The following is a 26,155-nucleotide window of genomic DNA, read 5'->3' as shown; positions in this document are numbered from 1 at the left end:
AAGAACCATCAGGTAGGCTGGACTCATAGCAACCTTGTACAGGGCTTCTAAGGAGTGGCTTGTGGGTTTGAACTGCTGGCCTTGTGGTTAGTTGTTGTTGTTGTTGTTGTGAAGTGTCGTTGAGTCGGATCCAACCGATAGCGACCCTATACAGGGTTTCCGAAGAGCGACTGGTGAGCTTGAACCACTGACCTTGCAGTTCAAATGGCTTTGCAGTCTGGCTATTAATCCAGTGATTATCTGACTTTGTCATACTGGGCCTCCCAAAATTTCACACTGATTACTACAAATTTGGCATTTGTCATGAGCCCCAATTCCTTATCTGGCCATGAGTCCTCAGGAAAAGTCCATTGACAACTGTGATGATGATGATGTTAAGTGCCATAGAGTCAGTACTGACTCATAGCAACTCTGTATAGGGTTTCTGAGGAGCAGTTGGTGAGCTTGAACTGCTGACCTTGTGGTTCAAAGCAACCTTGCAATCCAGCACATTAACCCACAACACCACATCAGGACTCCATTGACAACTAAGTAGGTTAGAAAAACTTTGTCATGTTTGATGGTTTTCAATCCTAGTGTTTAGAATTATTAAAAAAGAAAAGCTTTTTTTCTATGGTATTGTTGTTGTTGTTAACTGCCTTCAAGTCAGTTCTGACTCAAACCTGTATAGGGTTTCTGAGGAGTAGGTGGTGATCTTGAAATACTGGCCTTGAGGTTCAAACTGACCTCCGTCCAGTGTATTAACCTGCAGCGCCACGGATATACTCTATGGTATAGAAAGTCCTATAGTAAAAACAGAAACGCTTCCCCTGAATATTGGAACTCATAGAATCAGGAGGGGGGCTCACTAGAGACAGTGCCCCTTTGCCTCTCTGACCCTCATTTTAGGGCGTTCGTAGCTGTGATTCTCAATTTTTAATGTGCTCCAGAACTACTTGGGGTTTAATGGGTTAAAGTCAAATTTTGCCCATGGGCCATTTCTGTGGAGCTGCATGAACTTCTTATGGTCTCCCACGAAGGGTATCTGAACATCCTCATCTCTTTCCTACCACTTTCAACCCGGACTCTGTTCAAACGGGTGTCTTCCTGAGCTTCCCAATTCATACTCTCCTATAGCTGTTTGAACTGCAAGTTTGATGGTTCAAGTTCACCATCTACTCCTTGGAAACCTTATAGAGAGTCACTATGGGTCAAGGACGACTCAATGGCACTTCACAACAACAACAACAAAGAAGTCCTGGTGTGGAGCTGTGGGTTAATGTGCTTGACTGCAAAGTTGGTTTGAACTGCAAGGTCAGTTGTTCAAGCTCACCAACAGCTCCTAGGAAACCCTATACGGTCGCTATGGGTTGGAAACTCAATGGCACTTATCAACACATTTTTCTACTTCCAGTAACTCCACCCTAGAAGACTAAAGAGAAAACACCCCCACAGCAGAAACCAGTATGCATATATTGATTGAAGAGAAGAAAAAGAACAAAAATGCAACATCTTTCAAGCTTATAGATTCGGATGGGAAATGTCATTGTAAATTACAGTAATGTACTGAGCATTAGAGTGGGAGTTAAAGAGGCTCTAGAGAAAATATGTGTGGCTTCTTGCTGTGAGTATTCTTTCTGATTTTAATATCAGTCAAGAAAAAAAGACACAACCAAAATGTAGAGACAGAAAAGGGAGAAGAGACAATCCGTGCATATATCAGATGCTTCAGAAAGTCTGTAAAACGATGGAATTAAAAGGTAATGGAGTTCCTCAAAGCCCAATAGAGAAAAGCCGGATGAATTCAAGTGTGGTATTTCTTGAGCTGGAGATGAACTCAGATCTAAAGGCTCAGTTAAGAGAGCTGAACAGAACTATAGCCAAGGAAATTGAAGTTGGTGATGGTCGGAAAGCTATTGTAATCCTTGTTCCTGTTACTCAGCTGAAGTTTTTCCAGAAAATCCAAGTTCGACCAGTACGAGAACTGGAGAAAATTTTCAGTGGAAAGCACTTGGTCTTTATTACTCAGAGGAGAATTCTGCCTAAACCAACTCAAAAAAGCAGTACAAAAAAATAAGCAAAAGTATCCCAGGAGCCGCACTCTGACATCTGTGCATGATGTCATACTTGAAGACTTGTTCTTCCCAAGTGGAATTGTGGGCAGGAGAATCCAAGTAAAGGTGGAGGCAGCCGTCTTAAAAAGGCTCATTTCGCAAAGCGCAGAAGAGCAATGTAGAACGCAAGGCTGAAACCTATTCTGGTGTGTATAAGAAGCTTACAGGCAAGGATGTTGATTTTGAATTCCCAGAGTTTCAGTTGTAAACAAACCTGTATAAGGTTTCCGAGGAGCAGCTGGTGAGCTTGAACTAATGGAGACTGAGATATCATTCACAATTAAACAGGGGAAAAAAAAAGGTAATGGAGTTCTTCTACAAACTTTTTGAAGGCCCCTCATGAATTCAGCTAGAGAGTATGTTATAAAATGGAACAAAGATCAGTGAAAAGATAATTAAATAACACTATCAAAGGGCTCTGTCCTAACATTGAATTAACTAAAAAGCACACCTTCTTCTCACCCCTGATTCCATGAACAAATCATTTAAGTTGCCCTCTGAAAGTATCAGTATATTTTTCAGGTTTCAAAAAGAAAACAAACAAACAAACAAAAAAAACCCAATACCAACAAAACAATGGCTTTAGTAATGATATAGGGTATATAGGGGCAATTCAACACCGTAGACTTGTTAACCATTCAAGATCAAAAAGGACAGAAAGAAGGAGGAGCACAAATAGGAAACACAGGACGGAAGTAGGATAAGAGATGGCATATTAAAGGAATTGCAATCAGTGAAATGAAATGAAGTGGGTGATTTGTTGAATGTAAAACTGATAAGCTGCTCTGTAAACCTCTACTCAATTCATAATAAAAAGTTTAAAAAAACAACAGTTTTTAAAAATAAAATAACTATTTTATCTTTTTAAATAACAAATGTAACCTTACCTTTCATAGGACATCATGCACAATTTAAAATATTTAAAAAAATTTTTTATTAGTATTACCTTCAATGCTTCAATCACAGCTGGTGGGTAGCTTAGTCCAACCATGTTTGATGTCCGTCTATACATTCTGGCAAAGTCAGAAGGGAAAAATACATTGTAATTTCTTACAAAAAAGGGTTAGCAGCCTAAAATCTTTCACCAAATAACTTAAAAGTCATGTCCTCCCATGATTCATGGAATTAGAAATTTCTTCTATGACCTTTGCCATAGTCACTCAGAGGACTAAGTGCTAAATTTAAGAGAAATTAAAGTACCCTCAAATACATGAACAACTGGAAACAAACACAATTTAGTCCATGTGTTCAGAGATAGAAATTAAATGAAAGCAGGTCACTTCTATCAGAAGCACATTATGGTATAGTTTGGACGGTGTGAAATATGGTACTTTAATCTGAATGAAGAACTCATATGAACAGCCCCATTTAAGAAGCTCATGTTCTTTAGAACTGTCAAAACAATAAAGTGAAATGGCTTTGGTGAATTTTGAACCCAACATGGAATTTATAAATGTGCAATTCAGCAACAGGAAGTATAGGAATAATAAAAGTTTCTGGAATCTATTTCTGGGGAAAACCTACCAACCTATTTCCATCAAGTCAATTCTAACTCATAGCGACCGTATAGCACAGAGTAGAACTGCTTCCTATGATTTCTGAGACTGTCCGTCCGTCTTTAAGGGTGCAGACAGACTCATCTTTCTCCTGCAGAGCAGCTAGTGGGTTTGAACCATGGATAGGCCTTGGAGCTAACAGCTTAGCTCGCTGTGAATTCCTAATTTCTGGGAAAAGAGGAAGGCAATTCAATATCACAGAGTAAAATGGCTAACAAGCTCAAATCCCTGCAAATAAACTGCCCTTCCTGGGTCAGCCATCCAAAAGCACCCTTGACTTGCTCCAAATGTAGCCTTCATGCACATACTTGATTGTCAATGACAAATTAGATGATGTCCTTCCTGAAAAATATAGAGCGAATTCAAACTAAACCACTCTACTTCATAAAAAGAATTCCAAGCAAAGGCCGAAACTTGTCTTAATGGTACAACAGATGTTAAAATAGATACATTTTTGCCATGTCTCATTCAAGACTACTTTTCCCTTTTAACCCAGAACTTTCAGTTTTTAAAATATATCAAAATCCTATTAGATAGGATTTCCAGCTACAGGAAATGGATGTTCCATGTGCTGCTTTGATCACAGAATGGTGACCATCTTTACCTCTCCACAAATATCCCAGCCTGCACTGCATGGACGATGCTCTTGAACCGAGGTTTCTCCTCACTCCTTCTGAGCATCATCCCCATCTGCCGTGTGAAGGTGGAAGCCAGCCAATCTCGGACCTCAGATGGCACAGCATCTGACTGGATGTCACTGAGCTCATCTTCGGTATCCAGGAGTCGCCTAAATGCAAGAAACATAACCAGGACACTGAGATGAAATCTGAGGTCCTGAGTTGTCTGTTCAAAACAGCTGTCCTGTCTCTGCATGCCACCTGAATACAAAGCAGCAGAAGAAACCAAGTTATTCTAACTTTTTGCAGCACCTTTTTGGTAAGACCTGTGAAGGTAACCATTGTTTGTGTTTTGGGTCAGTTCTCTTTACCAGAGGAGAGAGAAACAAAATCAGATGCATCCTATGTCAGGGTCCACGGATGCTGCACTCAGCAACACACACTATCTTTACTCCCAGAAGATTTATGGAATTTGAGTAGAACTTAAGCCTACCATTTTAAAATGCATTCACAGAAAGGCTTAGTTGCCATTCAATCTATCTTTTTATAACTGGACCACTTGGCATGATTCTGTCCCCCCAAAAACAAACAAAAAAGAAAGGGCATTTAAAACCTGCAAAGAATTAACCCAAATCAGCTACCTATTCCTCTGCATTGTGGACCCTAAGGGGTGCCAATCACTATTCCTTCTGGTTCGAAGAGATGCTACAGACATTTGAACATTAAAATTCAAACAAAATTTATAAAATAATGGAGTTTCTCATTTGAGCATAAAGATTTTAGTCATCTGAGTTTTCAAACTTGCTTAGCTGAGTTTTCAAATCTGTGTAGAGAGAAGACCACATAATAATATAAACATAAATAAATAATAATAAGTTAAAAGCGTAAGATTATATTTTATGTTAATGTTGTTGTTGTTAAGTGCCATTGAGTTGGTTCTGACCCATGGATACTCTGTATAGGGTTTCTGAGGAGCAGCTGGTGAACTTGAACCACCAACCTTGCAGTTCAAACCAACTTTGCAGACCAGCACATTAACCCACAGTGCCAGAACTCCATATTTATATTGTTGTTGTTAAGTGCCACTGAGTTGGTTCTGACCCACGGAGACCCTGTATAGGGTTTCCGAGGAGCAGCTGGTGAGCTTGAACAATTGACCTTGCAGTTCAAACGGATTTGCAGTCTGGCACATTAACCCACAGCGCCACACCAGAACTCCATATAGTAGAAGCAAGTCTAACTGTCAAGAGATTTGTTTTATTTTCCTTTAGGCAAATTAATTGAGGGGAAACAAAGAACACTTATCTGAAACATATTATGGTATCAAATCTCCTTAAATTAAAGCCAGGCATGTCACCAACAAATAGACTATACAATCCTTATGTTATGGTGAAATATTTTCATATCGGCATTTGTTAAAAAAATGTAGGAAGTTAAAACCATTGACAGTCTGAATTACAAAATATAAAGCCTTTGATAGTCACCATCCTAACATTTTTTTCTGAAGAAAATCAATTGTTCCTTTAAATACATTTAGTAACTGCAATTGTTTTAATGCTTTTGGATAATTCAAGTGTGAAGTATTTACTAAGAATCAATAAAATATAGAAGATTGGTGGTGGTTATGTGCCGTGGAGTCAGTTCCGACTCATAGCGACCCTGTACAGCATTTCCGAGGCTGTAAATCTTTACAGGAGCAGAAAGCCTCATCTTTCTCCCATGGAACAGCTGGTAGTTTTGAACTGCTGACCTTGAGGTTCGCAGCCCAATTGATAACCATTATGTTACCAGAGCTCCTTTAAAGGAGCAATATTAGTGCTTAGGGAAGTCACTTCAGGAGTCTCTATTTACTGATGGACATTGAAAATTTAAATGTGAATATAATTTTTAGGCTAAGCTAACATTATAAAGTAATAACAATAAAACCACTAGTGTGATAAAAAAAATATATCACCAGATTAAAACCAAATAACTTGTTCTCTTAAATTATTTCACGTGTCTCCTTTGGTAGGTGAGGAGGTATATAGACTAAGTGACTTGTCTAAACGTATCCAGTTTATTTGTGGAAACTAATGAAGTCATTTGAATCGTACCTCATGCCTGCATTGTGGGACAATTTCAGAAAAGCCATTTAACAGAAACTTTACCATCACTGGACTAGCTCTCTCTTATCTTTAGCTTACCTGGTTTCATCAATGTAGACAGATTCAAGAACCGTGGCTGCATATTCCAAATTCTTCTTAAGATCTACCACTGATGCCTCCCCTCTCTCTAATTGTTTGACCAAAGATCTTAACCTATGAGGAAAAAAAAAAGATATGATTCAGCTAGAAGATGAGGAGGAAAAAAAAAAAAATCCTAAAATTATTAGTGGCACATTTTACTGTTTTATTGAATGTTCTTACTAATTACCATATGACTACAAGGAAAATACAAATCTAATTATGGAGTAGATAGACCGATACTTCTCAAAGGGATAAGCTCAACAAAAACTTGTGAAGCAAGAACAAAAATGTTCTCACCAACCAAGCATCAAACAACCCTTACACATCTACCTGCCTTTTATATTTTCTATTGTACCCAGATTATCAATTATGTTGCTTTTATTCTACTTTAAAACTTGTTGTTATTCTAATTGCAAATTCTAAAGCAAATCCAAGCAGCAATATCACCAAACACCTCTTCAAATTCTGCTGTTTTCATAACACTGTGTTCAGCAGTAGCAATGGAAAAGAATGCACCAAGACAGGCATGGAGATTTGTAGTATCAAAATCATCACAGAGAGCTACATAAGGAATATAAGGATATAAGCCATTTTGTAAGAGCAGAAGTATCCCTACTAAGAGAAAACAACAACAAACCCACAAACAAACAAACACTCTAGTTTAAAAAGAGGAGAAGATAATGGTAATGGTTAAGGAACTGAAAACAAGATCTTCCCAATACTAGTCTAAAGTTCTTGCCAACACAAGAGAAATAACAAAACATGCTCGTCTCTCTTGATACGAGGATTAACCTCAAAGACATACTGAACAAAATACACCAAACACAGAATGGCAAATACTGTATGATTTCACTTATATGAAATGACAAGAACAGATAAATAACAATAATAAAAAGAATAGGTAAGGCCGTAGAAACCAATGATTGCTAGTGGTTACTAAGGGCAGGGCAGGAAAGGGAAATAATGAATTTTGTCTATGTTGATTGGAAAATTGGCATCAACTATTGGTAACAGTTGGACTCCTGCTGTGGCACTATAGGATAAGCACTGGACTGTGAACCACAAGGTCAGTGGTTCAAACCCACCAGCTGCTTCTCAGAAACTGTATACAGGGTCACAATGAGTAAAAAACCAGCTTGATGGCACTTAACAACAATATGTTGTTGTTGTTGTTACGTGCCGTGGAGTCGGTTCCGACTCATAGCGACCCTGTATAGGGTTTCCAAGGCTGTAAATCTTGACGGGCGCAGAAAGCCTCATCTTTCTCCCACGGAACAGCTGGTAGTTTCAAACTGCTAACCCTGAGGTTCGCAGCCTGATTCGTAACCACTACGTTACCAGAGTGCTATAGGATAAGCACTGGACTTCAAACTGAAAGGTTGACAGTCCAAACTCACCAGCTGCTCTGCGGGAAAGAGATGAAGCTGTGTGTTCCTGTAAAGATTTATAGTCTCAGAAACCCTAAATAGAGTCAATATGAGTCGGAACAGACTCAGTGGCAGTGAGATTAGTTTGCTTTAAAGGTAATGGTTATACAACTTAATCACTGTAACGGCCATCACTAAACTGTACACTAGAAAAACAAAAGGGGGAGTAAGTGGGCAAAAACAGTGAGATATATATATATATATATATATATATCTTTATTATTTAAAGGAAAAAGGCAGCCAAAAAAATTAAAAAGGCAACAGCTATTGATAATACTTAGGTACAAGATGTTGTCTTGGTTCCAAGTTTTAGGGTCATTGTTTTATGGGTTTATCCAGGCAGTCGGAGTCCTGGCATGACATTGTAGGGTAAGCACTGGGCTGCTAATCACAAAGTTGCAGTTTTCCCACCAGCCCCTTCTCGGAAACCCTATGGCACTTAACAACCACAACATTCAGGCAATTACCCCAATACTGTCTTTTGATTCGTTCCTACCTCCTTGTTCTGTGAGTAGTGCCTAGGGTCTTAAAATCGTTCAAGCAGCCTCTTCACCTCTCCCCGCAAGAAACTATTGGTCTTTATTCATCTGGAGTAACTAAGGAAGAAGCAGCCATGAGGCAAGACAAAATGGATGGTGCAGCTACCATTGCTGAATGTTTTGATCAAGAATCCAATTCTTGTTGTTATTAAGTGCTATAGAGCTGGCTCCAACTCATAGCAAACCTGTACAAGGTTTTTTCTCTGTATAGAGAGGCAGGTGTATTTTAACTACAGACTTTGTGGTTAGCAAAGTGCTTATCCCATAACATCGCATCAAGACCTGAGGATCCTCAATGCATGGATCCTTATCAAAACCAGGAAAAACAGGGTCTAGAACTTTCCGTTATGATGGAACCCAGATTGACTGGATACATTGAGATCAGCGAAAAGTTAAATCTATTACCTGGAAAACATTTTTTGACCCTGAAATGTTCTCCTGAAGTTGCTTTTTAACTAAATAACAGTTGAGCATTGGGCTTGTGAATTATCTATATGATATCAAATTAACAACAATAATCCTAAAACAGAACTTTAAGAGCCAGAGAGTTTTAAGTTAACTATCGCAAAACAATGTGAGGAGAGATAGTGAGAATGTTGAAGCAATGTGAAATATGTATACTTTGTTATCAAACTGAACTTATAAAAACTAAAAAACAAAAACCCTTACCATAATTACATGAACTTTATCCACACAGGGAAGGATTTAGTATATTGGCACAGTAAAATGAATACTGATGACCAAAGTTCTGTAATTGGCAACACTTTGGGGATCATGGAGATTTGGATCCTGGACCATCCTTTTTTTTTTAAGTTTTTATGGTGAATTGAGTGATGGGAGAACATTGGTTTACATGGGATAACATCGGTTTTACACTCATCATTTCATTGCAATGATTGCAATCTCCTCCATGCATCATCAATCAACAGTATTTGCTTCTATTCCCTCTGTTTTGTTTTGTTTGTTTGTTTGTGGGGTGTACACAAGAACACTTAGGAATATATAATCATTTATACAAGCAATCCTGGCACAATCCTGGCCTCCAGCACACAGCCTTTCTCTTTCCATGAGTCTAGCGCCCTCAGCTGCTCTCTCTTTCCATGTCCTCATCTCTGCCTCCATCTCTGGTATCCCTGCTTCTCTGAATAGGGTTCCACCACATTCTGCTCATTCTCTTCTCCCTTGATGGTCCTAGGGTGCTTTGTTCCTTGACTGTAAGATCAACTACTCCCCCCTTTTTGTTACAAAACTTCTACCTTTACAGTTGTGACAGTAGCAATTAGTCATGAATAACAATTACTCACTATTGAATCATAAGAATCTTGTCCCCCATCTCCTTTCACCCGATCCATCAAGAATCTTGCCCCCCATCTCCTTTCACCCGATCCATCAAGAAAAGATGAAAACTATTCAGTGGGGATTCTACCTTCCCCTGCACACTCTGAAACTAAACTCCCCTCTTGAAAACTTCTAAGCCAGTCACTTTGTGCCTTTATAACCCCACCCCAACTCCTGCCCTGCCCCATTTTAGGTAGCCAATGTTTAAGTTGCCCATCCCTATTAACCCTGTATACAGAGGGGATAGGATTGATCTTGATGAGAAGACTCCTTCCCTCTCAGTTGATGTTTTAAGCTACTACATCCATAAGTATAGGTGGAACGGGACCATACTTAAAGACAAATTTGAGTTTGAGTTCCGCTTCATATATATTCATTATACAACACCAGGTGACTTCTCTGAGTGCCATCTATAAAATGGAAAGGCAACTACCAAATTTCCAAGGTTGATGTAAAGAGTAAATCAAACTAATATATTAGTTTTTAAGAAAGGTGATTGTTATACTTTTGCTATTGTTGTTATTCATTTACTTTAATCATGATAAGACAGCAACAGAGAAAAATTCTAGCAGAATCCTTAAGATTATTGTTAAGTTTCCATTTCCTAATGCCTTAGGCAATCTGTGTCCATTCTCCTGACCTCAAAATATTCTTTGTCTTGTATTCATAGAAGAGAATAGGCTGACTTCGTGATAAGGTGCAAATTACTCCGTTCTAAATCCATACAAAAATTACCAGCAATAGAGAATGAAAAAATGTATGCATCAACCTTAAAAAGTAGTCAAGAGGGCCAACATACAAAAAAAATTTCCAGAAATTTCAACAAGGTAAAGAACAAATGAGATTAGATAGAAGACTTGTAAATCACCAGCATTTAAAAGAGAAATGTTGTTGTTGTTAAGTGCCGCTGAGTTGGTTCAGACTCATAGCGACTCTGTATAGGGTTTCCAGGGAGCGGCTGGTGGGTTTGAACTGCCGACCTTGTGGTTTGAAGTCCAGTGTTGATCCTACAGCACCATACCAGGAGTACAAAAGAGAAATATACTAAGGAAATCAGCAGACCCATCTGCACGGTTAGCTGAGGATGGTCTTTGGATCCTATTAGCAGCCTTAGTAAGTGTTCTCAGTTTCAGAAGCAGTACAGGACAGGAGGTTGGCATGAAGGGCTTACTAGTCACTCATACTCAGTGGACAGTGAGCCTGCCAAAGAACGGGGAGGCTGAGGCAGCTAGCCTTGATTGCTGTCCCTAATAAGGATAGGAAACAAAACACATTCCTGGCTAAGTCTGCCTCCAATTCTAACTCTCACCTCAAAAGATTCCCTAAGCTGTTGAGTCTCCGAACTAGCAAAGTAAAATGAGAGTACATTTAAACTAAAAACAAACAAACAAACATCTTTTTATTTAGGGCTAAAGATTCTGTCAAGTACTGACATGAACCTCTGATAGACCTATCTCAAACACCTTAGGAGACAGGACTCAGCAGGAAAATAGAAGAATATAAACCAGAAGGTCCTATCTACTAGGAATGGGGTTTTCATAAGAAAATGAAATAAAACAAAAAACAAACTAACTAACTAAACATAAAAACCAGAGCTTTAATCAAAGATCAATTTTTCAAAGTTTTTCTTGGCTGAAAAACACATACAGAAAGATAAAGTAGGATTTATAAGGAAACAAATGTTTTTAAGTAAGTACTCAAGATACGGTGCTTCTGTGATTTCTGAATTCAAAGACTAAAGGAACTTGAAAATGTTAAAAAACAAACAAACAAACAAACAAAAAAAAAAAACCAACAAAAAAAAGCTTATAAGGTAACAAAAGTCCAAGCGTGGCTGTATAAGGACTAGAAAGCAAATTTTCAACAATATCGGTTTTTGATAGTATGTTATAACTCAAGATTTTCTATATATAGATAGGTTGTTGTTGTTATGTGCCGGGAGCTTTACGGGAAGCTTTACGGGAGCAGAAAGCTTCATCTTTCTTCCACGGAACAGCTGGTAGTTTTGAACTGCTGACCTTGCGGTTCACAGCCTGATTCGTAACCACTATGCTACGAGAGTTGTCATATGTATGTGAAGCCAAGACAGATATTCTCAAATATAAACCAGCTCAAAGTTTTACCATTTAGCTACTTTCTGAATAGGGATTGCAAACTTTTAGGATAGTAGATTCCTACAGAGTACACACTTATGGGGTTCAGTTAAATGGGGTGTGGATTCACCATCTAGATTTAGCTAACCTTTTCAAAATGGATGACTGGTTGAAAAAGATTCCTGAAAGAAGAGAGTTACTAATACTACTAATAATTCAAGGACAAGGAAATGAAATGAAAATGGCTGAGTTGACACTTCTTAACTAGGACAAAGCTCTCTATTGCTCTTAGAAGCTCTTCATCCTAGGACACTTTGCAAACTACAAGTTCTGCATAATCAACTATTGTTAATAATTGCCAGTCCCAGAGCAATATAAGTAGGAAAAACCAAGTAGTGAGGATGACCTGGCAGGTTAGGGGCTTGGCCCCAGACCAGAGCAAGGACAACACCCCTGGGAATCCCACTCAGCAGTTCAGATCGTCAGCATTGGAAATCAACTGGGAAGTCAGGCTCTAGGACACAATTAGCAAAAAACCAGCAGTGTGGCTTCTCATTGATGTAGTAACCAGCCGCTGCCAGGCAGACATTGGGCACAGTCACACTATGCATTCCATGTGAAGATCTAAGCACACAGGATGCTATACACCGAAAGAAAAGCCCATGCCTAGTGGCTTCAACAAATGCCAAAAAGAAAGGGTACAGAAATATCTTTAGGATGCTAAGACGTACTAGAAATTTATCTCTTCCCTGCTAGTGTAGTAGAGTACCAGCTTCTAACCACAAGATCAGCAGTTTGAATCTATCAGTGGCTTCCCAGGAGAAAGATGAGGCTTTCTGCTCCTGTAAATATTTACAGCCTTGGAGACTCTATATGGGGGGAACCAATATGACAACACACAACCACACCACCACGATTTTAGCTTGTGATATAAGCAGGAGATTTTACTAACACCTGGCAAACCTAAGTATGAACCTAGGACAACCCACCAAGTCCATTTAAGGAAAGACATTTAGCATACATTCACATCTCTTTATTCAAAGAAGACTAAACCGAAAAATTTGTCTTAGAACTGTAGCCAGAATGGTCCTTGGAGAATGGCAAGAGTTGGACCCACATACTTTGGACATGTTGCCTGGAGGGACCTTGGAGAAGGTCAGTGAAAAAGAAGAAGACCCTCAATAAGATTAATTGATACAGCGGTTGCAAAAATGGGGTCAAACATCATAAATGTGAGGATGGTGCAAGAGCAGAAACTGTTTCCTTCTTGCAGCATCTAACAAGGAAAAAGATTCAGCAATAAAGACAGAGGCAAATGCAGAGGAAAGGTTCACTTTGGGAGGAAAATCACTAAAGGAAACCGAAGTAAATTTCAGGGAGCATCTGCTCTGTGTTCAATAAAATTCAAAAAAAATTGAGATTCTGTGAAATAAAAGTGAAGGCTGAAATCATAGTATGATATAAAGTGAACATATTGAGAGAGAAGAAGAAATTAAAGGGACACAAAACATGTCAACAGGAAGACTTTAGGAAATAGATTTCTTTCTCTTTTTTGTTTTTAAATGAAGCAAATGGCAACCAACTTTCTCCAAACCCAGTTCCTGTTTGGACTACACTTAAGTCAGATACCTGCTCTAATGTCTCCTTCCCCACTGCTACTGGTGCTCTGCTCTAGGAAGCTGCTCCACTCAATGTGTCATTCCAGATGGTCCTTCTCTCAAATATTACTGAGCTTCTGCTGTTCCATCTGCCCCTCAGCCCACCCTTCCTCCCAGCCTTTTATCCTTCCCATTTAAAACATTCCACTCTGTTCTCCTCTTCTATCTCCTACCTCTTAGTGCAACTAATGGGCAGAAGAATTTCATATTAGCTTTGGGTGATGCAAACAAGTCCTGGTGTGGCACTGTGGGTTAATACGCTAGACTGCAAGGTCGGTTTGAACCACAAGGCTGGCAGCTCAAGCTCTCCAGTCACTCCTCAGAAACCCTATACAGAGTCACTATGAGTCAGAAGCGACTTGATGCCACTTAACAACTACAAACCAAGCTGGCACCCAAAGGTGCCTTAAAAATAAAGCCTGGGAATCTACTTTCCCAAATGCAGTCATTGAAAACCCTTTGAAATTCTGTTCTGTTCTGGGACACACATGGGGCACCGTGAGTCAGAACGACTTCACAGCAATGGGCTTGGCTTAGTCCCAAACACAGTGTTCTCTTAATAAGGTTCCTTCCCAGATTTCCACCAAAGTGCAGATTCTCCCTGGATCTTAATCCATCTTAATTAAGAAGGTTTGTCTAAAAATAGCCAGGGTATTTTGCACCCAAGTCATAAAGTATTTTTGTTATACTTGGAAAAGACTAGCTAGGGCAGGAAGCCTTTGCTGCCAGCCTTTGTTTTTTAAGAAAATGTTGTATGATTTTCCATGTGAATTCATTTCACCTAAAAAGCCATTGTTCCTACCGGCCAGGCCCAATGGTAAGTCGTAGCCCAGATTTTGGGAAAGATGGAAATCTAGGTATTTAATATTATTCAAAAGGAGTTTGGACCTGGGCACCTAGTAAGTGGTTCATTTGATGAACATTCAAATAAATTAACAAAAGAAAAAAAGAAAGCAAGGGAAAGAGATGAAAACCATAAAACAATAATAATAATAGCCAAGTTTCTCTTCTCTGTGAATTTTCAGCATCCAGCTCTCCATCCATTTCTGTCACTGTGGCTGCCAGATACGGTCAGATACTACCAGATAGCACCAGAAGCAGAACCATTTTAGGAGTAGCTCATACTTTCAGACTTTGGCAAGTTGCCTTTCTATTAAGGTAGTGCAGAATCTCAACGGTCTCTTTGTCTCTGCACAAACTCTTTGTTTTCCATATGTTCCTTTGTAGCAATGCCTAATGCTGTATCACTTCATGTCTCTGTGCCCATAGTTCAGAACAGAGTTATCCTGAAACCATGCCAATACGTAGGGTGTGTCAAAGAATTAAAAAATAGGAGCTAAGTGAGGACAGGCTGAGAAAAGCATTTTTTCCCCACAAAGACAATTTCTAGGATGATGGGCTAACTTTATTAAGAGGAACCTACTGGCTTAATGTAAAGGTAAAACTTACCAGTTTAGAAAAATGCCCTACAACGAACTAGGTAGTATTCCCTACCCAAGTGAGCTTCCCACACTCTGCAATATTATGAGCTTCCAGCACTGCTGGAATGAAATCACTGGAAAGATGAAACAACTCAAGCTTACTACCAATTGATTCTGACGCTTAGCAAACCTACAGGGCAGAGTTGAGGTGCTCCATAAGGTTTTGAAAGCTGCGTGTTTTCACAGAAGCAGGCTGTCTCATCTTTCTCCCATGGGGTAGTTGGTGGATTTGAACCACTAACCTTATGTTTTAACAGCTCAACACTTAACCCAGTGAGCTACCAGGGTCCATCATTGGAAATGCGCACACGAAAATAAACTGGAATAAAATGCTATTAAAACAATTTTATATGTCTGTCCCTTATGTCCAAGCGTATTCCCTCTAAGTATGAATAAGTGACTCCAGTGTGACACTGGGGGCTAATGGACCATAAGGTTGGTTTGAACTGCAAGGTCGGTAGTTCAAGCTCACCAGCTGCTCCTCAGAAACCCTATACAGGGTTGCTATGAGTTAGAACTGACTCGACAACACTTAATAACAACAACAAAACACAATGTGTCTGACAATGGCTATTGTCACAGACAGAGGCTTTGTTGTGTTTGAAAGGAAACTAGACCTCTTCCAGCACTTTCTCATGTGCGCCCTGATGAGTCATGAGTCCTCAAGGCTCTTTGGAGTTAAAGTGAAAAACAACAACAAATGCCACTTTTCAGCTCCTCACATCCATAGATTTGTAAGATGTTGGTGTGTCTGTGTACTGTTCACACCCCTGTCTCCTCCAGTGATGAGGTCACTCCAGTCCCCTGCCACTTACCTAAATGCCATAGATAGAAAAGGATTGGAAATAACTCTTCAAATGTGATGCCATAGCGTGACTTTTAAGGTCAGTTTCTATTGTTGATGATGCCATGCTATCCAAGCACTTTGCTGACAATGTATTTGTTTCTATACTTCATTACTGAAACAAATACATCATAAGAAAAAAACAAAAAACGCTTGGATGGCATGGCATCATCAGATGGAATTAGTGAGCTGGTAGCGTAGTGGTTACGGATCAGGCTACTAACTCATGGTCATCAGTTCAAAATTACCAGCTGTTCTGTGGGAGAAAGATGAGGCTTTCTGCTCCCATAAAGATTTATAGCCTTGGAATCCCTGTACGGGTCGCTGTGAGTCAGAACCGACTCCACGGCACTTAACAACAACAATGACCCAGCACTCATCTGTCAGTTTACCGTACCATGGTGGCTTGCATGTTGCTGTGATGCTAGAAACTAGGCCACTGGTAGTTTATATACCAGCAGGGTCACCCATGGTGGATAGGTTTTAGCAGAGCTTGCAGACTAAGACAGACTAGGAATGAGTGGTGGAATACTTCTGAATGCTTAGCCACTGAAAACATTATGAATAGCAGCTGAACACTGTCAGACACAGTGCCAGAAGATGAGCCCCTCAGTTGGAAAGCACTCAAAGTATGATTAAGGAAGAGCTGTTTTCTCAAAGTAAAGTTGACCATGATGACATGAATGGAGTAATGCTTTCGGGACCTTCATTTGCTAATGGCGCACAATTCAAAATGAGAAGAAATAGCTGCAAACATAAATGATCTGAACATGAATTGTATAAAGTAAGAATCTAAGAAAATTGAAAATATTAAAAATGAAATGGAATGCATAATGATAGATATCTTAAGCATTAGTGACTTAAAGTGGCCACTTTGAATCAAATAAACTTATGGTCTATGATGTTTATTAATTCAACAAAAATGTTGGTTTCATCATCACAAAGAATTTTTCAAGATCTATCTTGAAGTGCAATGCTGTCTGTGATAGGAAAATGTCTATACACCTACAAGGAGGACCAATTAATATCAATACTATTCAAATTTTTGCACCAACCACTAAAGGCATTGATAATGAAATTGAAGAATTCTATCACCTTCTTCAGTCTGAAATTGATCATACATGTAACTAGGATGTATTAATAATTACTAGTGATTGGAATGCAAAGGTTGGAAACAAAGATCTGTAAGTGGAAATATGTCCTTAGTGATAGATATGATATGGGAGACCACATGATAGAATTTCACAAGACCAATGACTTATTCAGTGCAAACACCTTTTAAAACAACATAAAAGGTGACTATGCACATGGACTCCACCCGATGGAATACATAGGAATCAAACTATGTCTGTGAGAAGAGACAGTAGCAAGCTCAATGTCATCAGCCAAAACAAGGCCAGGGTCTGACTGTGGAGCTGACTATCAACTGCTCATATGTAAGTTCAGGCTGAAACTGAAGAAAGTTAAAACAAGTCCATGAGAGCCAAAATAGGACCTTGGACATTGACATTGCTGTTGTTGTTAAGTGCTGTTGAGTTGGTTTTGACTCAGAGGAACTCTGTGTAGGATTTCCGAGGAGTAGCTGGTGGGTTTTAACTGCCGACCTTGTGGTTAAAATCAGTCCAGTGCTGATTCTATAGTGCCCCACTAGGAGTCCGTGACCTTGGACCTATCCCACCTGAATTTACAGGTCATCTAAAGAGTAGATTGGATGTATTAGACACTAATAAGAACATAAGAGTTGTGGGATGACATCAAGAACACCGGATAGGGAGAAAGCAAAGGCTCATTAAAAAGACAGGGAAGAAAGACCAAAATGAGTAACAGAAAAGACTCTGAATCTTGCTCCCCAGAGCAGAGAGGCTAAACAGAATGGAAGACATGAGTAAGTCAAACTGTTGAGCCGAAAATTTCAAAGGGCAGTGCGAGAAAATAGAGTCAAGTATTATAATGAAATGTGCAAAGACCTGGAGTTGAGTTAGAAAACCAATAGGGAAGAAGACGCTTAGCATTTCTCAAGCTGAAAGAAAGGAAGAAAAACTCAAGCCTCAACTTGAAATATTGAAGGATATTATGGGCAAAATGGAGGCCTGGTGTGATGCCGTAGGTTAATGCGTTAGACTACAAAGTAGGTTTACACTGCAAGGTTGGTGGTTCAAGCTCACCAGCCGCTCCTTGGAAACCCTATACAGGGTCACTATGGGTCAGAACTGACTCGACAGCACTTAACAACAACATCAACATGGGCAAAATGGAGTCCTGGTGTGGTGCTGTGGGATAAAGCACTGGACCATAAGGTAGATTTGAACCATAAGGTCAGTGATTCAAACTCACCAGTTGCACCTTGGAAAGCCTATACAGGGTCACTATGAGTCAGAACCAACTCAATGGCACTTAACAACAACAATAATGGGCAAAATGTTAAATGATACAGAAAGCAGTAAAAGAAGATGGAGCATAGCATATGATCAAGAACTGATGTACTGAAGGAAAAGTCCAAGCTGCACTAAAGGCACTGGCAAAAAAACAGGTTCCAGGAATTGATGGACTACACACGGGAATCTTCCAACACACTGATGAAGTACTAGAGGCACTCATTCACCTATAGCAAGATATTTGGAAGACAGTTACCTGGCCAATTACTTAGGAAAGATCCATATTTGTGCTCATTCAAAAGAGAGGTAACCCAATAGAATGCGGAAATCATTGAGCAATATTTCAAATGAAGAAGCAAAAGAACTGAACAGAAAATTTCAAAGTGCACCTTGAGAAGACAAAGTGAAATATTATACTGAAATGAGCAAAAGATCTGGAGTTAAAAAAAACAAAGCACAATTTTGTTGAAGATAATTTAAAAATAGCTGCAATAGTACATCAATAAGAAACTGTCAGAAAATTAAGCCAAATTCAGAATTAAGAATATCAGTTCTGACATCAGATGGATCTTGGCTAAAAAGCAGCAAATACCAGAAAGATACTTGTGCCTTATTGACTATGTAGAGTTTTCGGTTGTGTGGATCATGACAAACTACGGATAACATTGTAAATAAAGGGTACCCCAGAACACTTAATGGTGCTCATGAAGAACTTGTACATACACAAAGAAGTAGCTGTTTGAACAGAACAATGGGACACTGAATGGTTTAAAATCAGGAAATGCGTGCAGTAGGGTTGTATTCTTTCTGCAAACACATTTAATCTGTGTGCTGAGCAAATAATCTGAGAAGCTGGATTATTTGATGAAGAAGCAATATGCAGAAGATACAATTTTGCTTGCTGGAATCAAAGAGGACTTAAAATATTTACTGATGAAGATCAAAGACCACAGTCTCAATGTAAAGAAAATCAAAGTCCTTACAACTTGACAAAAAAATAACATCATGAAAAATGGTGAAAAGATTAAATTTGCCAAAGGCTTCATTTTGCTTGGATTCACAATCATCACTTACGGAAACAAAAGTCAAGTAATCAAATGACGTATTGCATTAGGCAAATCTGCTGCACAAGACCTTTTTAAAGTGTTCAAGTTTGAAGTCTAAGGTGCACCGGACCCAAGCCATGGTATTTTCAATTGCCTTATGTGCATGTGAAAGTTGAGCAATGAATAAGGAAGACAGTGGAAGAATTGATGCATTTGAATTACGGTGTTGGAGAAGAATATTACATGGACTTCCAGGTGAAGAAACAAATTTGTGTTGGAAGAAGTACAACCAGAATACCTCTTGGAAGCCAGGATGAAGAAATTTTGTCTCTCATACTTCAGACATGTTATCAGGAGGGACCTGTCCCTGGAGACGGACCTCATGCTAGGTAAAGTGGAGGTTCAGCGAAAAAGAGGAAGACCTTCAAGGAGATGGATTGGCACCGTGGCAGCAGCAATAGGCTCAAGTGTAACAACAATTGTGAGGATAGTGCACGACCTGGCAATGTTTCATTCTGTTGTGCACAGGGTTGCTATTAGTCGGAGCCAAATGGATGGTACCTAACCGCAACAATGATACTTAATTACAACTAGTTAACATGGCAGCACCAGCTGTCCTTCAGAGAAAGTTTATGTGTTTCTATGATGCTGAAGAGCTTTCAGTGGTGCTTCCAGACTAAAAGAGACTAAGACAAAAGTACATTTTTCTACCTCTGAAATATAAGCCAGTGAGAATCCTATGGACCACAACAGCATGATCTTGTTGTACAAGGGATCGCCGGGAGTCTAGGATCAACTAGAAAGCAGTTACCAACAACAATAATTACAACAATATGGTGACATCTGAAGTCCTCGTTCAACGTTTGGAATGCTTTCTGTGTTCAGCTATTTTAACAGGACCTAGGAATAAAAGGGAGGAAAATGTAGTGTCTCCCTTCATTTAGCACCTACAGTGCACTGTAGCAAGTTTGGTAGCAGAAGCATGAGCAGGGTGCTCAGAAAGCACAGAGATGAGGGCTCTATTCAGGAAGCAAGGGCTTCTCCAGAGATGGGAGGGACACTGGAGCTGTCTTAAAGCCCAAAGAAGTGTCAGCCAGGCAAGCAGAATGAGATGGAGAGCTGATGCTTTCTAGACAGAAGGAGCAGCATGCACAAAAGGGACCACAAGTGTGAAGAGTGTGACTGACTCAAGAGTCCTGGTGTGACACTGTAGGATAAGCACTGGATCGCTAACCTCAAAGTCTGCCCCTCAAAAACTCTATACAGGGTCACGATGAGTTGGAACCAACGCAACGGTACTTCACAACAATAATGAAGCTCCTTGAGTTAGGTTGTAGCTCAGGGCCATGTCAAGGGATGAAATTTCAGAAGAAAGGCTGGAATTGGACAATGGTGGACTTAGTGCAAAGCTACAGACATTTAATTTTCTCCTGAAGACAATGGGAAGCCCCTCAAGAAATGTTAAACTGATGGGAAGTTGCATGATAAGATTTTAATTTTTAAAAGGCCAGTCCTACAGTAGAGTAGAAGAGTACGAGTACTTCGTGAGGAATTTTGTAAGTTTTCATAGTAATCAATTTTGTCTGACATCCCGAATGTTGTTGTTGTTAAGTGCCATCGAGTCGGGTCCGACCCATAGCGACCCTGTACAGGGTTTCCAAGGGTGTAAATCTTTACGGGAGTAGAAAGCCTCATCTTTCTCCCGCGGAGCGGCTGGTAGTTTCGAACCGCTGACCTTAAGGTTCGCAGCCCGATTCGTAACCACTACGCTACCAGAGCTCCTTGACATCCCGAATAGTGCAGTATTAATATTGTCTCTATTGTGTCTGCGTTTTGATAGGGCATTGCATACATTTGGTAGTTGTATGGAAGGTTACTTATAAGAATTTTGAAAAAGGACTTGTTTAGGGCATATAGATTCCTTAGTCTTGTGAATGCCAAACCAGACACAAAACAACATCAACAAAAAATAACTGGCAAGAATAGCCTACTTATTTAGCTTTTGTCATTGTTTTAACTAGGTGCCTTCAAGTAGGTTACAATTCATAGTGACCCTGTGCACAACAGAATGAAACACTGCCTGGTCTCTGTCATCCTCACAGTTGTATGTTTGAGCCCATTGTTGCTGACACTGTGTCAGTCCATCAACTAGGTGGTCTTCCTTTTTTCTGCTGACCCTACATTTTACCAATCCTGATGCCCTTCTCCAGAGAGTAGTCTCTCCTGAGAACACGTCCAAGGTACGAGAAACCAAATCTTCTCATTCCCTTCTAAGGAGCATTCTGGCTGTACTTCTACCAAGACAGATTTGTTTGTACTTCTGGCACTGTGTAGTAGTATTAATAGTCTTCTCCAACATTATGAATCAAGTGCATCAATTCTTCTATGGTCTTCCTTGTTCATTGACCAACTTTCATGTGCACATGAGGTGACTGAAAATACCATGGCTCTGCTCAGGTGGAGCTTACTCCTCAAACTAATGTTTTTGACATTTGAACACTTTAAAGAAATTTTGTACAATGGATTTGCCTAATGTAATACATCATTTGATTTCTTGACTGCCGCTTCCATGAGTGTTGATTGTGGATCCAAGTAAAATGAAGTCTTTGACAACTTCAATATTTTCTCTATTTATCATGATGCTGTTTACTGGTCCCATGGTGAGGCTTTTTGTTTTCTTTACATTGAGGTGCAATCCATACTGAAGGCTGTGGTCTTTGATCTTCATCAGCATGTATTTTAGGTTCTTTTTGCTTCCAGCAAGCAAGGTTGTGCCACATTCTCCTTTTTCAAATATTCCAGTTTCTCTGAATATTTGCTTAGCATATAGAATGACTAGGTGTGGGGAAGGAATACAACCCTGGCACACTCCTTTCCTGACTTTAAAGTATCTCCTTGTTCTGTTTGAATGACTGCCTCTTGGTTTACATACAGGTTCCTCGTGAGCACAATTAAGTGTTCTAGAATTCCCATTCCTCACAATATTTTTCATAGTTTTTTATGATCCACACAGTAGAATATCTTTGTATAGTTACGCATCTTTTAAAGCACAAGTAAACATCTTTTGGTATTCTCTACTTTCCATCAAGATCCAGCTGATATCAGCAATGATATCCCTCATTTCATGTTCCACTTCGGAATCTGAAAGAATTTCTGGCAGCTCCATTTCAATGTACTACTGCAACTGTTTCTGAATTATCTTCAGCAAAATTTTACTTGCTTGTGGTATTAGTGATATTGTTAGGTGATTTCCACATTCCATTGGATCAGATTTGTTTGGAATGAACACAAATATGGATCTCTTCTAATAGGTGGGCATAGACTTGGCACAAATGAGTGAACAGTTTGTTGAAACATTTCAACTTGTATTTTGTTTATTTCAGTCACATAGTTTTTACCATTCATTAATGTCATAAATAAAAAATAATTTTGCTTCTATGGTTTCTAGTTACACATGCTTAGGGCAGATGTGCTAATTGTTGTGTTGTTGTTGTCAAGTGCCACTGAGTCACTTACAACGCATACTAATCCTGTATAGGGTTTCTGAGGAATGGCTGATGAGATTGAACCACCAATTTTGTGGTTCAAACTGACCTTGTGGTTGAGTGTTTATCCTACAGAACTAATAGATTTTGATAAATTATTATAATTCAATTATATATTTATTTAATTATTTTTTTTTTTAATTTGGAAGCCTATATATATATTTTCACATATCTTTCTATATAAATTATTAACTAGTTAAAAAAAAAAGAATTAGTAAGTATATAGATAATTGAACATCAACAAAACTGACCTAATTGATATCTAATGAACACTATATCAAACTACTACAGAATACACCATTGTTCCAAGTGCCCATATAACACTCACTAAAACCAACCACAGGTCAGGGTCACAAGGAAATTTCAAATGAATAAATTCATGCAGATTATGCGCTCTCAAAAAAACTGCAACTATGCTTGAAATCAATAACAAAAAATAATGAGGAATACTCCAAATAACCCATGGGTCAAAGATGAAATCAGAAGACAATGTTAACTTAAATGATCATGAGCTTATGAGACATCAAAACTTGTGACCTGCAGATAAAATAGTGCTAAAAAGGAAATCTATAGCTTTAGATAAATACGTTGGAAAGGAGAAGGCTTGATTATAAGGGATCTTATTATCTCTCTAAAGAAATTAGCAAGGACAGCATTAATTCAAATTAAAACACAACAGCAATAATAATAATAAAAATGGGAACAAAATTAAATTATGTAGAAACCAAACTTAAAACAGAAATAATCAACGCAGTCAAACACTGGTTGTTTGAGAAGTTTAATAAAGTTGATGAGTCAAGCAAGACCAATCAAGTAATAAGAGAAAAGTCACAAATAATTAATAACAAGAATAAAACAGAGACTATTAATACAGGTCCTATAAGTTTTAAAAAGAATCCTGGTGTGGTGCTGAAAGATCAGCACTCTAATGCTAACCACTAGGACGGCAGTTCAAACTCAGCAGCAGCTCCTGAGAAACCTTCTACAGGGTCACTATGAGTTGGAACCAACTCAATGGTATACAAAACAACAGCAACATAGGCTTTTAAAAGGTAGTAAAATGATATTAGATATAATTTTCCACAAATATATTTTAAAATTTAGATGAATGGAAAAATTCCTTAGCATTTAACTAATCAAAAGTAATATACGAAAGAAAATATGGAATTTCAGACATAATTTAAAATTTTTCCACAAAGAAAACCAGTCTTAGACCAACTGTTTTGGGAGCCCTATACAGGGCCACTATGACGTGGAACCATCTTGACAACAGAAAACAAGATCACTTTATTGATCAATCCAAAGGAAAAAATTGGAAAAGTAGCCCAGAGAAAAGCAAAAGAGGAAACTACTTTCTAACTCATTTTATGATGTCAGCTTACTCTGGATTTCAAGCCAAACAAGGATTTTTTAAGAAAGAATTACAAGTCCGTCTCTCTCATAAACATAGATGCAAAAATCCCTCCCAAAAAAGTTTAGTAAATTGAATCCAATAATAAAATGAGAAAAACACAGAGCAATCTTGCAGCAAAATCTATGACTAAACATGATTCACTGTTTTAACATGAAAAAAAAGTAGAAGAATCATATGATATCTCTGTAAGTTCAGAAAACTCATTTGAGAAAAGTTAACACCTATTTGTCATAAGTATATTGATGGTGGTTGTTTACTGCCTAGTCGGTTCTTTACGGTAGCAGAAAGCTTCATTTTTTCCCCAAGGAGTAGCTGGTGGATTCGACCTGCTTATCTTGTAGTTAGCAGCCCAATGCATAACCCACTATGCCACAAGGTCTCCTAAGAAAAGAAGAAATAAAAGTGAAATTTTTAAATTATTATGCACAGAGGCTCTGTAGGATATGATTGTGAACCACAAGGTTGACGGTTGGATCCCAACAGCAGCTTTGTGGGAGAAAGATGAGACATTTTGTTCCTACAATGTTTTACAGCTTCTGAAACCCTATACAGGGTCGCTGGGAGTCAGAACCAACTTGATGGCTCTAAACAACAACAACATTAGGTATTTAAGAGAAAAAAAGCTACAGCAAACATTGTACTTTATATTGAAATACAAAAAACTTTCCTGTTGATCTACCTTATAGTGTGAGGGTGTCTATCACCAATCCTATTCAAGATTTTATGGGAAATCTTCACCAGTTCAATAAGAAAAGAAGAAGGAATGAAAGATATAAGAATTGGACACAAAGGGTAAAACTCATTATTCACAGATGAAATATTACCAAGATTAGATAACTAAAAAAAAAAATCAGCAAATGATTATTAAATGGTGAATTTAGCAAGTCACTGGATAAAGAGTCATATACAAATATGCAATTGAAATGATACCATCAAGCTGAGCATCAAAATAGCAAATACTTAAAAATTTGTCTCACAAAAGACAGACCAGTCATCTAATAGGAAATTGTAAGATATTACTGAGAGAAAGTTAAAATAAATAAATAAAGGAATAATACTTCCATATATTTAAAACCTAAATCTGTTAGTGATAATGAATTCTCCCTAAATTTATTTGTAGATTCAATGAAATCCTAATTAAATTTCCTACATGTTTCTAAAATTTAGTTGGAAACGCCAAGAATTAAATACAACGGATACAGTTTTGAAGGATAAGAAGAAAGCTGAAGGTTTTACAAGGAAAAGTCAGAAGTATGACTACTAGGGTTCTAGTTCATACATGCACAGGTTTATTCCAAACAAAATGTATTTGATTATGTCTCTGTGATCTCTGGATGGCTGTAGACATGTTCTTTCAGTAATATACTTGGCTTTGTTTTGCTAGGGTGCCTTCAAATAAAAGGTTTCCGAGGGAGTCTGCTGGGCCACATCAATCCGCTCAGAAGGCTATGGGGACTTTTTTGGATTTCAAAGAGGGAATCTTGATAGATTTTCTTGAAGGACACAGGAAGACACAACAGTTAATTATGAAAAAAAGCTTTCAGAAAATGGAAAACTGCATGGGTGAGGAAAAGGTCAGAAAGGCTGTGTCTAACTTTTTTTTTTTTTTTCCACCACAACAATGTACTGTTCATTCTTTAAGGATCACAAGAGCTATTCTCTGAGAATTTCAATGGGAAACCTTAACTCATCCACCCTACAGTCTTAATCTTGTCCCATCAGACTTCTTTATGCTCCCCAAACTCAAATAACATTTGAAAGGAACACAATTTGAGTTCCTTGAGAATGTCCAAACTGTCATCTTTGATGAGGCATAATTAATCATTGCGGATGTCCAATGGATCTTGGCTGAAAGCAGAGAATACCAGAGAATGTTTACCTGTGCTTTATTGACTATGCGAAGG

At 38.6% G+C, this 26,155-nt stretch overlaps 1 protein-coding gene and 1 pseudogene across 3 annotated transcripts in view; one reads left to right on the top strand and one right to left on the bottom strand.

Annotated features, from left to right (window-relative positions):
• PDE1C (phosphodiesterase 1C, calmodulin-dependent 70kDa) overlaps positions 1–26,155 on the bottom strand; it is a 646,978-nt gene that overhangs the window by 146,885 nt on the left and 473,938 nt on the right. For all 3 annotated transcript variants that reach the window (XM_006832152.1, XM_006832153.1, XM_006832154.1), the window contains 3 exons: positions 6,450–6,563; positions 4,254–4,436; positions 3,040–3,106 (listed from right to left, as the gene is read on the bottom strand). In XM_006832152.1, the coding sequence (XP_006832215.1) occupies positions 3,040–3,106; positions 4,254–4,436; positions 6,450–6,563 (364 nt within the window). The remainder of the gene's footprint in view (positions 1–3,039; positions 3,107–4,253; positions 4,437–6,449; positions 6,564–26,155) is intronic.
• Positions 1,446–2,301, top strand: LOC102836874 (annotated as a pseudogene).

Source organism: Chrysochloris asiatica, unplaced genomic scaffold (genome assembly GCF_000296735.1).
Source record: "Chrysochloris asiatica unplaced genomic scaffold, ChrAsi1.0 scaffold00006, whole genome shotgun sequence".
NCBI lineage: Eukaryota > Metazoa > Chordata > Mammalia > Afrosoricida > Chrysochloridae > Chrysochloris > Chrysochloris asiatica.
Note: the sequence above shows the minus strand (reverse complement) of the source record. Positions and strands in the feature narration are given on the sequence as shown.